At 53.3% G+C, this 12,727-nt stretch overlaps 1 protein-coding gene across 1 annotated transcript in view; it reads right to left on the minus strand.

Annotated features, from left to right (window-relative positions):
* Positions 1–12,313, minus strand: part of LOC146356051 (uncharacterized) — a 30,907-nt gene extending 18,594 nt beyond the window's left edge. Inside the window, exons 1-6 of the mRNA XM_084830005.1 lie at positions 12,096–12,313; positions 10,093–10,168; positions 8,160–8,225; positions 5,650–5,779; positions 5,050–5,157; positions 421–2,805 (exon numbers count right to left, since the gene is read on the minus strand). Coding sequence (XP_084686131.1) covers positions 421–2,805; positions 5,050–5,157; positions 5,650–5,779; positions 8,160–8,225; positions 10,093–10,168; positions 12,096–12,313 — 2,983 coding nt within the window. The remainder of the gene's footprint in view (positions 1–420; positions 2,806–5,049; positions 5,158–5,649; positions 5,780–8,159; positions 8,226–10,092; positions 10,169–12,095) is intronic.
* Positions 12,314–12,727: the final 414 nt, after the last annotated feature.

Raw genomic sequence — 12,727 nt, forward strand, 5'->3', positions numbered from 1 at the left:
TTGGGATAGACTCAGGGATTCAAACCCAGAGCTAAGCGTGCCAAGCCTGGGCATGGATGGAGGAATATGTCACACTCTCCGTTTCTCCCACATTCGAATGTTTTTTTTAAAAATCTCAACTTCTTTCCGTCCCACATATGAAGGAACGTATGAATTGTGGAAATTCTGATGAATACTGGCCTGAAACGAAATGCTCAGCCATCCCAGGCATTCATAGCAGTGTAGCAGTTCATACGATTCTCCAGCGCCCCTTTCTCTTTCACCAGCAAAGAGAGAAAAGATTAAGACTATGTGCTCTATATGGAAGCGTAAGGCTGGGGAGACATTTCCCACATTCCCAGCAATTATGGGTGGGTCTTTTTTGTCCCGTGTGACAAAAGAGCTGGTATTTCTGCTTAATGCATTTCTATTCTTTCTCGCCTCTATGGGCTCTCTCCTGGTGTCCAGTAAGCAGTGATTTATGAGAAAAACGTTTCGCACATGCCAAGCACTTAAAGGGTCTTTCTCCTGTGTGGACCCTCTGATGGATTACAAGGGTTTGCTTCCGAGCAAAACATTTGCCACACTCCAAGCATTTGTGGGGTTTCTCTCCTGTGTGGACTCTCTGGTGGGCAACAAGGCTTGACTTTTGAGAAAAACATTTGCCACACTCCAAACATTTATGTAGTTTCTCTCCTGTGTGGACTCTCTGGTGGTTTTGAAGGTTTCCCATCTGTGAAAAACATTTGCCACACTCAAAACATTTATGTGGTTTCTCTCCTGTGTGGACTCTCTGATGTAACACAAGGACATCTTTCCGGGAAAAACGTTTCCCACACTCCAAACATTCATGAGGTCTCACTTTTTTGTGGATTCTTCTGTGGCTCCCTAGATCTGATTGATGAGCAAACAATTTCCCACACTCCAAGCATTTATATTGTTTCTCTCCTGTGTGGACCCCCTGATGTTTATCAAGGTTTGATTTCTCTGCAAAACATTTCCCACACTCCGTGCATTTGTACATCCTTGATCCTGTATGGACACTCCAGTGTGTCACAAGGGCTGTCTCATGACTAAAACATTCCTCACACTCCCAGCATTGATATACTTTCTCTTTTAGGTGACCTCTCTGATGTGTTCGAAGGCTTTCCATCAGTGAAAAACATTTGCCACACTCCAAACATTTATGTGGTTTCTCTCCTGTGTGGACTCTCTGGTGGTTTTGAAGGTTTCCCATCTGTGAAAAACATTTGCCACACTCGAAACATTTATGTGGTTTCTCTCCTGTGTGGACTCTCTGGTGTTTATGAAGTGAGGATTTTTCAGTAAAACATTTGCCACACTCCAAACATCTATGTCGTTTTTCTCCTGTGTGGACTCTCTGGTGTTTATGAAGGTTTCCAATCTGTGAAAAACATCTGCCACACTCCAAACATTTATGTGGTTTCTCTCCAGTATGGACTCTCTGGTGTTTATGAAGTGAGGATGTTTCAGTAAAACATTTGCCACACTTGAAACATTGATGTGGTTTTTCTCCTGTGTGGATTCTCTGGTGTTTCAAAAGAGTGTCTTTCCTGGAAAAGCATTTCCCACAGTCCAAACATTCATGAGATTTGGCACACTCCAAGGATTTGTGTCTCCCTCTTGTGTGAATAGTTTGGTGTCTAAGAAGGTGGGATTTCTCCTGAAAACATTTGCCACACTCCAAACATTTATGGGGTTTCTCTGCTGTGTGGGCTCTCTGGTGGGTAACAAAGCTTGAGCTTTGAGAAAAACATCTGCCACACTCCAAACATTTATGGGGTTTCTCTCCTGTGTGGACTCTCTGGTGGCTTTGGAGCTGTGAACTCTGGGAAAAACATTTCCCACACTCCAAACATGTATGGGGCTTCTCCCCTGTGTGGACTCTCTGGTGCAACACAAGACTGTCTTTCCGGGGAAAACGTTTCCCACACTCCAAGCATTCATGAGGTCTCTCTCCTGTATGGATTCTTCGGTGACCCTTAAGGCTTGATTGATGAGCAAATGATCTTCCACAGTCCAAACATTTATATGGTTTCTCTCTTGTGTGGATTTTCTTATGACTAATAAGGTGTGATGAGACTGTAAATGATTTCCCACAATCCGCACATTCATACGGCCTCACTCCTGTATGTATTCTCTGGTGTATAGTAAGGTCTGATTTGCTGACAAAAGATTTCCCACAATCCAAACACTTGTATGGCTTATCTCCTGTGTGGATTCTATGGTGACGCTGAAGGTGCTGCTTCTGGGAAAAGCATTTCTCACAATCCATGCATTGGTAGGGTTTCTCTCCTCTGTGGATTCTCTGATGGATTGCAAGGTATGATTGTCCTATAAAAGATTTCCCACACTCCACACATTTATAGGGTTTCTCCACACTGTGCAACGTCTGATGCAATGCAAGTTGTGAACGTTCACCAAAACATTTCCCACATTCTGAGCATCTATAGGGTTTGTCTCCTATATGGATTCTCTGATGTTGCACAAGCCTTGCTTTTTCGGGTAAACATTTCCCACACTCCAAGCATGTGCATGATTTACCTCCAGCATGGAGCTTCCGGTGGATCAAAAGGACAGATCGATGAGCAAATGATTTCCCACACTCTGAGCATTTATGGCGTCTTGGTCCCCTTCGTGTTTGGCGGTTGCTCCCACATTCTGAACTTTGACCACAACTTTCCCCGCACTCTGAGCTTTCCTGGGGCTCCTCTCTTGTGTGGATTCTCTGGTGTGCAGCAAGAGACAATCTGAGGGCAAAACATCGGCCACACTCTGGGCAGTAGTGTGTTTTCCAGAAATAACCTGCTGGGAGGAAAAAACGGGTGAGGGGGAAACAAGATTTGCTCCTGAATCTGGCAGAGGAGGAACCTCGGAAAATACACGGAATGACGGCTTGATTAGAAGCTACACAAGATAAGGAGCTGTTGCTGTGCCGATCTCTTTCCCCCTCCACCCCGTGAAACATGTCGGCTCAAGCTTTGGGGGTCTCTTGGGCAAGAGGCCCTAAGGGGGTCTCTTCCTCCTCCCTACAGTCACACTCTTCCTCCCCCTCTGACCCCCCCCCCCCCGCTGCTCAGAGAGAAAGGGCAGGTGAGAAAGCACCTGGTGTTCCTTCTGCTCACCCCATCCCTAGCTTCCTCGTGCTCCGCCTGTGGACCAGGAGCACAGAGTACCAAAGAATCGTTGGAAGAGGAGTCAGAAGTTGTCGCCACATCTCGTGACGGGCAATTCCGCGCCTGGCGTGAAAGAATGCTTCCCTTCTTCTCTCTGCCAATCCGGTTGCCAGAGTCACCCCGTCCTAACACTGGCTGTAGATGGCTTAGGGCCCAGGGAGCTGAAGGGCCGTCTTTCCCAACGTGCGTCTGCCACGGACTGGGACCTGGGGGAGCAGGATCTCCTCTGCATACTGGTGGCAACGTACCCCAGGACTAAAGACCCAGGAATGTGAACGGGATGTTAAATGTCATGGGGGACAGTATCGAAGCTTGGGGGGCACCATGAACCACTGGCTGAGCGTCACACAGGGCCCCCCCGGCATCGTCTGAAACAGACCCCGAAGCCAGCAAGCCAGCCCTCGGAAGGTGGCGCCGCTCAAGCCCCTCCCCACCAGACGGGCCAGGAGGACACAGTGGTCGATGGTACGGAATGGCGCTGAGCGGTGCAGCAGAATGAACAGGGGCATATTCCCCCTGTTTAATTAACACATTTATATCCCGCCTTTTCCTCCACGGAACCCAAGGTGGCTTGCATGGTCCTCCTCCTCCTCCATTTTTATCCTCACAACAACAGCCCTGTGAGGTAGGTTAGGCTGAGAGTCAGTGACTGGCCCAAAGGCACCCAGTGAGCTTCATGGTCAAGTGGGGACTAGAACCCGCATCTCCCGAGTCCCAGTCCAGCGCTCCAACCACTACACCACACTGCTTCTCAGGGCGTACATCACCTATCAGGCAAGCAAAGCTCTGTCATTCCCAACCGGGGCCTGAAGCTGGCCTGAAAAGGGTCTAGATCACCTTCTCCAGCCGGTTGCCCTCCAGGCCTGTCGGAGGTATAGTGCAGCACCACACTGAGGAAGGCCGGTCTAGACCACCTCCTTCATTCAGAACCCCCCTGGAGCTGAGATGCCATCAGACACTCAAGTGCCTCTCCCAAAAATGGGGAATGGGGGACTGGTCAGAAACTACCCAACACGGTGCCACCCAAACAGGCTTTCCTCAGTCAAGGTTTCACAACAGCCCTCTTCAGGCTGGGTGACGTTCTGCCTTCCTCCAAGGACACGTTTCCCACGCTCTGTAGCCCCCCAATCAGCCCCCCATGAACTGCTTTCGTCAGCCAGGAAGGGCAAGGATGAAGCCTACGTGTGGACGGCCTTATTACCAAGGATCTTGTCCACATTCCCGGGCTGTACAGATTGAAACGGATCCATTCCAAAGGGACAAGCAGGAGCGCCAAAGGTACATCGTTCGGATCTGCTAGCCGTGTGGCATCTAAGTCTGAACAGATGCGAGCGACATCTAGCAAAGCCACACAGCGGACAACTGGGTCCGCTTCCTCAGCTCTCCCCGCTCCCTGATGTAGCGGAGCTTTCAATGGTTGGAGTGGCTCTGTGCAGTGGCAGAAAAGTACAAGCTCTTTGCTAAGAAAGGAAATAGCGATGTGAGAAATGGGCCTGACGATCGAAAGGGCTGATTCATCGTCAGGGAAGAACTTAATGTTCCTGGGCCTGTTAGAGAAGCCACCCCCTCTTCAATCATCCTAGAGATGATCAGAAGGAACCAAAGATCCAGGGGGCAGGATGGCTGAGCCGGGGGGAGGGAAGGCTTAGCAGAGTAGGAACCTAAGAGGAGCCCTACTGGATCAGACCAAAACCCCATCTTATCCGCCGTCCTCTTTCCAAAAGGGCAGAAGGAAGGTTCCGGGAGATAGGGTGGTTGAGTTAGCAAAAGAAGCGCCCTTCGGGATGAAATGACCGGGAATGCTGCTTTGCAGTTTCTCAGCAGGAGGTGAGAGAAGCCCGATGGATTCTTTGCTACACCTCGAGCTCTTTACCTGAGCTGCTGTCGGACTCGGTGACCTCTGTTCCCTCCGAGCCCTGCAGACTGGGCAGACACGGCTCTTCCTCTCGCTCTAGCCGGGAGACAAGGTCAGGCTTGGGCACTGCTGATCCCACGTGGGAAAGAGGAGAGAACAAGGAAACGTCAGGAGGAATTCAGTCTGAAGGCCCAAACCATCCCTGGCAGACACTCCTCCGAAGCCCTCTCAGACCGTTTTGGAGGAGAAGGGAGATCTGCAACGGATGTTCCTGGGGCGGTGTGAGCAGACAGAGCGGGAGAATGGCCCTGACTTTACAGGTCCTCCTCCCCCTTGGCCCCATACCAGAGGGATCCCGGAAGCAGGCCGGAGGGCAGGGGCAGCACAAGACCTCCTGCCGGCCCTGGCAGGAGGACACACGCTGCCCCCTCCCATCCCAGCTGCCTCGCTCCTGGAGGGAGGCGCCCTGACCCTCCAGGGCACCTCCCCGCCTGAGACCTCCTGCCCTGTTTTTATCTGCTGCCTTTCTAACAGGAGGCTGCAGTGCCAACTCTTTCCCATCAGACATCCTCCACACTCTCCCGGCTCATCACCCCAGCGAGGAAGGAAGCTCCTTACCCAGCAACGAGACCACGATCCCGTAATTCTCCAGCGTGACTTCCTTGTACAGGGCTCTTTGGTCTGCATCCAGCAGGGCCCACTCCTCCTCGGTGAAATGCACAGCCACCTCCTCGAAGGCCACTGGCCCCTGGAAGGACACAAGAGCCCTCTCTCAGTCTCCGCTACCCAGAAACCCTCTCCACAGTTCGTTCACACAGCCTAACGGGGGGGAAAGTGAGCTGTGAAAGATGGACTTGCAAGAACACAAGAAGAGCCCCGCTGGGCCAATCAAGGGCCCATCTGGTCCAGTTTCCTGATTCCCACAGCGGCCGGCCAGAGGCCTCCGGGAAGCCCAGAAGCAGGACACGGGCGCCACAGACCTTTCCCACTGTTGCTCCCCGACGACTGTGCCCAGGCGACACTCATCCATGCTCTCGAAACACGGACATTAAAAAAATCTTAATTAGCACCAAACCACATTAGATTTGTATACTGCCTAGCTGGGAAATGCCCAGCTGGCATATGAAGCTAGCCTTACAGGACTCATAGAATTATAGAATAGTAGGGTTGGAAGGAGCCTACAAGACCATCAAGTCCAATCCCCTGCTCAATGCAGGAATCCAAGTCAGAGCATCCCCGACAGGTGGCTGTCCAGGCTCCTCTTCAATGCCTCCAGTGCGGGAGAGCCCACTGCCTCCCTAGGTAATTGGTTGACTCGGGACCGCAGTCAGGACCCACCAAAATGGCAGAATGTCATGAGCAAGCTTTTGAGTTCTGCAGAACGCTTCGTCACGCTGCATGTTAAGCAAACGATGGGGCCCGAGGGGTGGGGAGAAAAGCTGGCTTGATATTGAAGCCACAAACTGTGCATTGAGTCACAGCCTGAAGGTGGAACGTAGAAGATTCCAGACACAGGCTGCCAGCCCAAAGTCGCTTACTACGGAGTAGGTCCCGTTGAACTCAGTGGAACCTACTTCTGACTAAACAGGCAGACGCTTGCAGTATGAACCGGGTTAGGCTCGAGTTGCAGCCCTCTGCTTGCAACTAGGGTGAAAATAAAGAAGTCCAGCATCGACCTGGATCCATGTCCAGCATTAAGCAAAGCAGGCAGGTCCCTTTGCCAGGCGAAGGAGAGAGCAGAAGCCATCTCCTTTGATTTTACCCGGCCCGAGGCAGCTGTTCCGCCCCTCTGGCAGCTGCCCCACTCCAGAGGACAAGGAGGAGGCCCTGTGCTGCCCCCGCAGCTGGGGAAGGAGGCACGAGTGAGCAGGCGGGGCTCCTGTCCTCCCCTCCCTGCTCGCCCCTGTGGCTGGGGAGGAAGACGCGAGCAGAGCAGCGTGGCGGGTGGGTGCGGGAGGAAGAGGCGGCAGCGGCACGGCGGGAGGGGGGGCGTAGGAGTGTGGCTGGCTGGGCGGGAGCTTCGGGGGGAGCAAAACAAATTGCCGCTCTTCCCACTCCGCACAGGTTCACGCGGGGGCTTCCTCTCGCTTCGTTATAGGGCCGGCCCTGATTTTACTGCTGAAAGAATGCTTTCTTTTCTCTATATGTATCTGGCTTTTGCACGTGAGCATTTTTATAAGCAAACGATGGGGCCCGAGGGGTGGGGAGAAAAGCTGGCTTGATATTGAAGCCACAAACTGTGCATTTAGTCACAGCGTGAAGGTGGAACGTAGAAGATTCCAGACACAGGCTGCCAGCCCAAAGTCGCTTACTACGGAGTAGGTCCCGTTGAACTCAGTGGAACCTACTTCTGACTAAACAGGCAGATGCTTGCAGTATGAACCGGGTTAGGCTCGAGTTGCAGCCCTCTGCTTTCAACTAGAGCTGCTGGGACGAAGACACAAATCGTGTCCGATTCCGCACCGTTGAAAATAAAGAAGTCCACCATCGACCTGGATCCGTGTCCAGCATTAAGCAAAGCAGGCAGGTCCCTTTGCCAGGCGAAGGAGAGAACAGAAGCCATCTCCTTCGATTTTACCCGGCCCGAGGCAGCTGTTCTGCCCCTCTGGCAGCTGCCCCACTCTGGAGGACAAGGAGGAGGCCCTGTGCTGCCCCCGCAGCTGAGGAAGGAGGCACGAGTGAGCAGGCGGAGCTCCTGTCCTCCCCTCCCTGCTCGCCCCGTGGCTGGGGAGGAAGATGCGAGCAGAGCAGTGTGGTGGGGGGCGTGGGAGGAAGAGGCGGCAGCGGCACGGCGTAGTGGGGCGGAGGAGTGTGGCTGGCTGGGCGGGAGCTTCGGGGGGAGCAAAACAAATCACCGCTCTTCCCACTCCGTGCGGGTTCACGCGGGGGCTTCCTCTCGCTTTGTTATAGGGCCGGCCCCGATTTTACTGCTGAAAGAATGCTTTCTTTTCTCTATATGTATCTGGCTTTTGCACGTGAGCATTTTTATATGGTGCACCTGGGACTTTTAGGCTGTAATTCTGTACCCAATTACCCGACAGGAGGTTCCCCTGAACGCAGTGGGACTTGCTTCTGAGCAGACATGCACAGCATTGTGCTGTCAGCCAAATTGTTCCACATCACTTTACCTGACGCTTTTCCTGGCCTTGTTCACTCGGCTTCTTCTTGGCCTGTCTTTTTCCACTTTTCTTTCTCTGTATGAAACAGGAGAAGAATCTTCTCAATAAAAAGTACATGAGGAAAGGAGGGGGAGTGGGGGGAGAATTGGGTCTCAGGGGCCAAAACTCTGGAAAAAGACTACGCTGGAGAGGTGGGCTTGGAGGCGGGAGACCCCAGTTTAAATTCTTGCTCAGCCCCTGAGGCTCCCTGGGTTGCCTTGGGCCAGTCACCCACCTTCAGCCTAATGTCAAAGTATCTATATCATTAATTTTTTACATTAAAACCATTACAACAAAAGCGAACAATGAGTGGAGGAGAGGGAATTCATTAGATGTGACACATTTCATTTTGGGCCTTCGTGTACAGTGTTCCACGCGTGGCCAGTGGTTCTCTTCCACTATCCTCCTTTCGGACGTAATCAGTGAAGCAGCACCATGTGCCAGAGGAGGAATCCGATTTCTGCCATCCTCCAAGCACTGCAGTTTGACTGAGATGTTTCTCGGCTGACATCATATTCCAGAGCTGAGAACAGAAGAGCCCTGCTGGATCACACCAAGGTCCATCTGGTCCAGCATTCTGTCACACAGCGGCCCGGGGCATCACTGGTTTCAAAATGACGTGTCGCAGATGTCTGTATTTTATCCAGTGAAATACGATTCTGTCATAACAAGCAATCTACGCTCCAGCTACGTGTGGTTTGACGGTTGTCTCTGGCAGCGATTGTTGCGTAGAGGGCGCATGGCGGGAGAATGTCATTGGGCCAGTCAGGGCCTGTTTTGTGCCCTGTGTCGGGGCTCTTGAAAGCAGAATATCATCTATTCCTGCAGACATCTTGTGCTGATGAGAGTGTCAGCTGAAATCCCTTTTTCTGGGCCACAAAATTCTTCATGAGCCTGTTGGATTGTATCCTTCTAGTAGCAGGGCAAATTCATCGGCTGTGTTCACACGACACGACACCCCGCCCTGTGAATAAGCTACGCAGCGAGGGTTGTTTCCAGGGCAACCCACAGTGCACCCGGCAGACAACTGGGCTCACCGTGGTTTGTTCTCCCCCTCTGTCCTCTCTGGTCCTCCAGCTGGGATCCCAGTGTCCTTCGCAGCAGAACCCATCTTATCTCCCTTCCCCCCCCCCGCTCTGATTGTGCCCCCTTTTTGTTCCCCGGGGTTTACATTTTTATTTCATTTATTCATTTTAAAAATTATTTATGTTTTATTTGTTTTATCTTTTTAGCCACAAGACTAATGCGGACAAGATTGACTGGGAACATGGCATTTTGCCCCTCCTGCTGGGCAGCTCTGGACCCGATTTCCGCAACCCAGAACATGTTGAACAACCCCTAGAACAAGCCATGGGTTGTCAGGGTGGCTTGCTGCCCAAAAATAAGCCACCCTGCGGAAAGCGGTCTGGGTGCGGAGGACACGACAACCCATCGCGGCGAGTTTTCCACAATGGGTTGTCAAGCTATACGAACCCAGTCGTTCTCTTCACTATTTGATTTAATTACCTGCGGCCCCTTCCTGTCCAAATGCCAATGAACTATATACCTAATATCATCCCCGGCCACAGAATCATTTCCCCCTGCTTAAATTCATCTAGAGTTCAGGAAACTTCTTTTTCGACACATGGTCCACTGGGTTTCCTTAGCACATCTTGTACAATCAGATCGAAAATTTAAGCCACCAAGATAGCTGCTCCTCTCGCCTTTCAGTTTCCATGAGCTATATAGCTTTTTTCTCTCTCTGAGGATCTCAAGAGGGCATTGCTATCTTTCTTTTGGTGCGATTCCTGTACGAGGAGTAGCTCAGGCTTTCCCCCCTTTAATAAGGAGAAAGCTAGGGAACCGTCCTGCTCTCTCCCCTCCTGACCAAACCCACAGGGACCTTCCAGAGAGAATCTCCTACCTGAGCCGACTGCGCTTTAGTCCTTTCCCCCCTTCTTCTGGAAGGAGGGGAGGGTGATCCGAATTGAAGCGCCATTCTGCGGTGGGCGAAATCAAGGGGAGAGCGTTTCAGAAAAACACCCACCTTCACATCATATCAAGTCTTTAGAACCAGGCCCGAGTCAACGGTTGGCTGGGGACAGGCAAGACCCCACTGCTTCCCCCACTCTGATGCTTCAGGGGAAATAGAGGAAACCATCCCAGGACAGTCCAGTAGTCCATCTAGCCCAGGGGTGCAACACGGGCAGCCATTTCTGGCGGCCCACGAGACACCCCCCCCATGTGCACTGCTGTGGTGGCACTGCCTGGAGTTTGCTGTGCCAGCGCCACCCAGAGAAGCCCTTCCCTTTTCTCCGATCTCTGAGGAGAGATCGGGGATCAGGAAGGATCCCCTTGCTAGCGCCGGCAAGAGAAACCCCAGGCTGGGGTGTTGGTGTGTGCGGCCCCCGGCACCGCCTGGTGCGTCCTCAGGGCCAAAAGGTTTGTGCACCAGTGATCTAGGCCATGACTGTCCGTTCTGACTTGGGGAGGGTCTCCAGCCAAGGGCCCCCCCTCCCATCACCTGATCCTTTGGCCTGGAGATGTGCAGAAAACTGGAGAAAGAGCCATTCACAGATCCCAGAGGGCACAAAAGAAAATGATGGGAGGACAGCAGTGCAACGATGCCCTCCCTGAGGCCCTAGAAGACGCCGGGGAAGTTCCCTCTGCCCTTTTGGCTGCAGAGACGGGAGAATCACCCTCACCCACACAGCCGCCCCAGTCCCCCGTTGTGTGTGGCGCACTTTCCCTTTAGAGCCAAGCCACGAGGGACTCCCCAGCTCAAACAGTTTCAAAAATATACAACCCGGTGCCGGCAGAGAGAGGCGCGGTCGCTCAGCAGCGGTTGCTCAGCAGTGGTGGTGGCAGGATGGGAGCCGGGAGGGCGCTCTCGTCTTGGTTCCCGTCCTGCCACCCCCACACCCGCCATGTCTCTCCCTGCAAGGCCATGCAGCAGCTCCCCATGCGCACCTTCCTTGCAAGGAGAGCGCGAGGGTTGAGAACAGCTGCGCACAGTGAGACCACATGTGGGCCTTCATGTGGTATGTATGTATGTATGTATTTCTTTCATTTCTATACCTCCAATAGCCCAAGCTCTCAGGGCGGTTCACTGCAAACAGGGGAGGCCCTGAAATTTCAGTTGCAGAGTTTTGATCTGCACATGCTGGTCACCAGTGACAGGTTCGATCTGGGGCAAAGCTCAATAAATATTTCCCGATGGCACAAGAAAAGCCTCACCTGGAAGCACCGCTAATCTACAACAGGCTGGAGGCTTGAAATAAAAAGGTTTCGCTTTCTGCATGAATCTACCCAACTCTGAAGCGGGGAAGATAAATAATGAAAACAGACTGAGCAGGGGGTTGGACCCGATGGCCTTGTAGGTCCCTTCCAACCCTACTATTCTATGATTCTGACGCCAAATTGTCTTGGCCTTTGTGCATTTTACAATTCTGGTCCATGGCCGAGAGCAAAGTGGGTCTGGACCCAGTTCTGAGGCTATACTCCTGTCCTGGGGGCTCTCTGATGGGGGGCTTTTCCGCCCTCACACTTCAACCCCTCCCTTTTCAGACGTGGAGTATATTGGGGCGATTACATGCACAGTTTGTAGGGGCTACTGCCATGGTCACCCGCGGCTGCCCCCGCCCCCCTTTGGGCCCAATCCTAGCGCATGGGTAGACTGGGAAAAAGCCCTGCAACTCCCAGCATTCCTCAAGCACCGGATTGCGCCCTTCACGTGTTACTGTTTTCCAGGCGTTTTGTAAAGATCACGTTCAGGTTTTCTTGCTTTACATGGTCGTGCCCCGCCTCGGTGGCTGTTTCGCGAAGGAGACGGTGTCTTCCTGGTCACAGTAAATACATACGCAACCCCCGACCACAGCCGGCCTCCCGCTCCTCGCAACCCCCCCACTTCGCAGACCCCCGGCTCACCCGTCGCGCATCGGTCTCCCCGCCCCGCGGCTCCGGCAACCGGAGAAGCGGCAACGTCCACCCTTTCGCGCTCCCGGCCCAGATCCCTCTTTGTCACCGGGGGCTCCCGGGCTTCCTGGAGCAGGACAGACGGTTCCGGCTCCCGATGGAAGGGGGGCGAAGGGCCCTGTGCGCAAAGCAACAGGACGGGGCGCCGCGGAGCTCTGGGCAGAGCGCATACAAGCCAGACAAAGGGAGCCATGCTGGTCTATGGGGCTGGAGGGAGAGCCCACAATCCAGGGCGGGGACGCGCGTCCCTCGACTAGGGCCCCCCCAGATGCCGCAAGGGCTCGCGTAGGGCGACCTGCACCGGGAAGCCGGAGGGCGGCTTGGGCGCGCCGCCTCCCTCTCGCTCCGCGAGGCCTCGCTCCAGCGGCTTCTGGCCGCAAACGTGTCAGCCCATTGCTCCCCGCGGGGCGCGCTTCTCTCAGCAGGCCGGCATAAGACTGCGCCGTGAGAGTGATGGTCCTGTTGCCGTGTTATGTGGCCTCCTTCCTTTTCAGGGCCTGAATTTTCAGTGTCATCTCAAAATAAAATAGGTCACATTTCAAAACAAAACTCCCAGGCATTGCATTAGCGCGCCAGCTCTCACG

Source organism: Heloderma suspectum, chromosome 2, assembly GCF_057233095.1.
Source record: "Heloderma suspectum isolate Gila_16-S chromosome 2, 16-S_ref, whole genome shotgun sequence".
NCBI lineage: Eukaryota > Metazoa > Chordata > Lepidosauria > Squamata > Helodermatidae > Heloderma > Heloderma suspectum.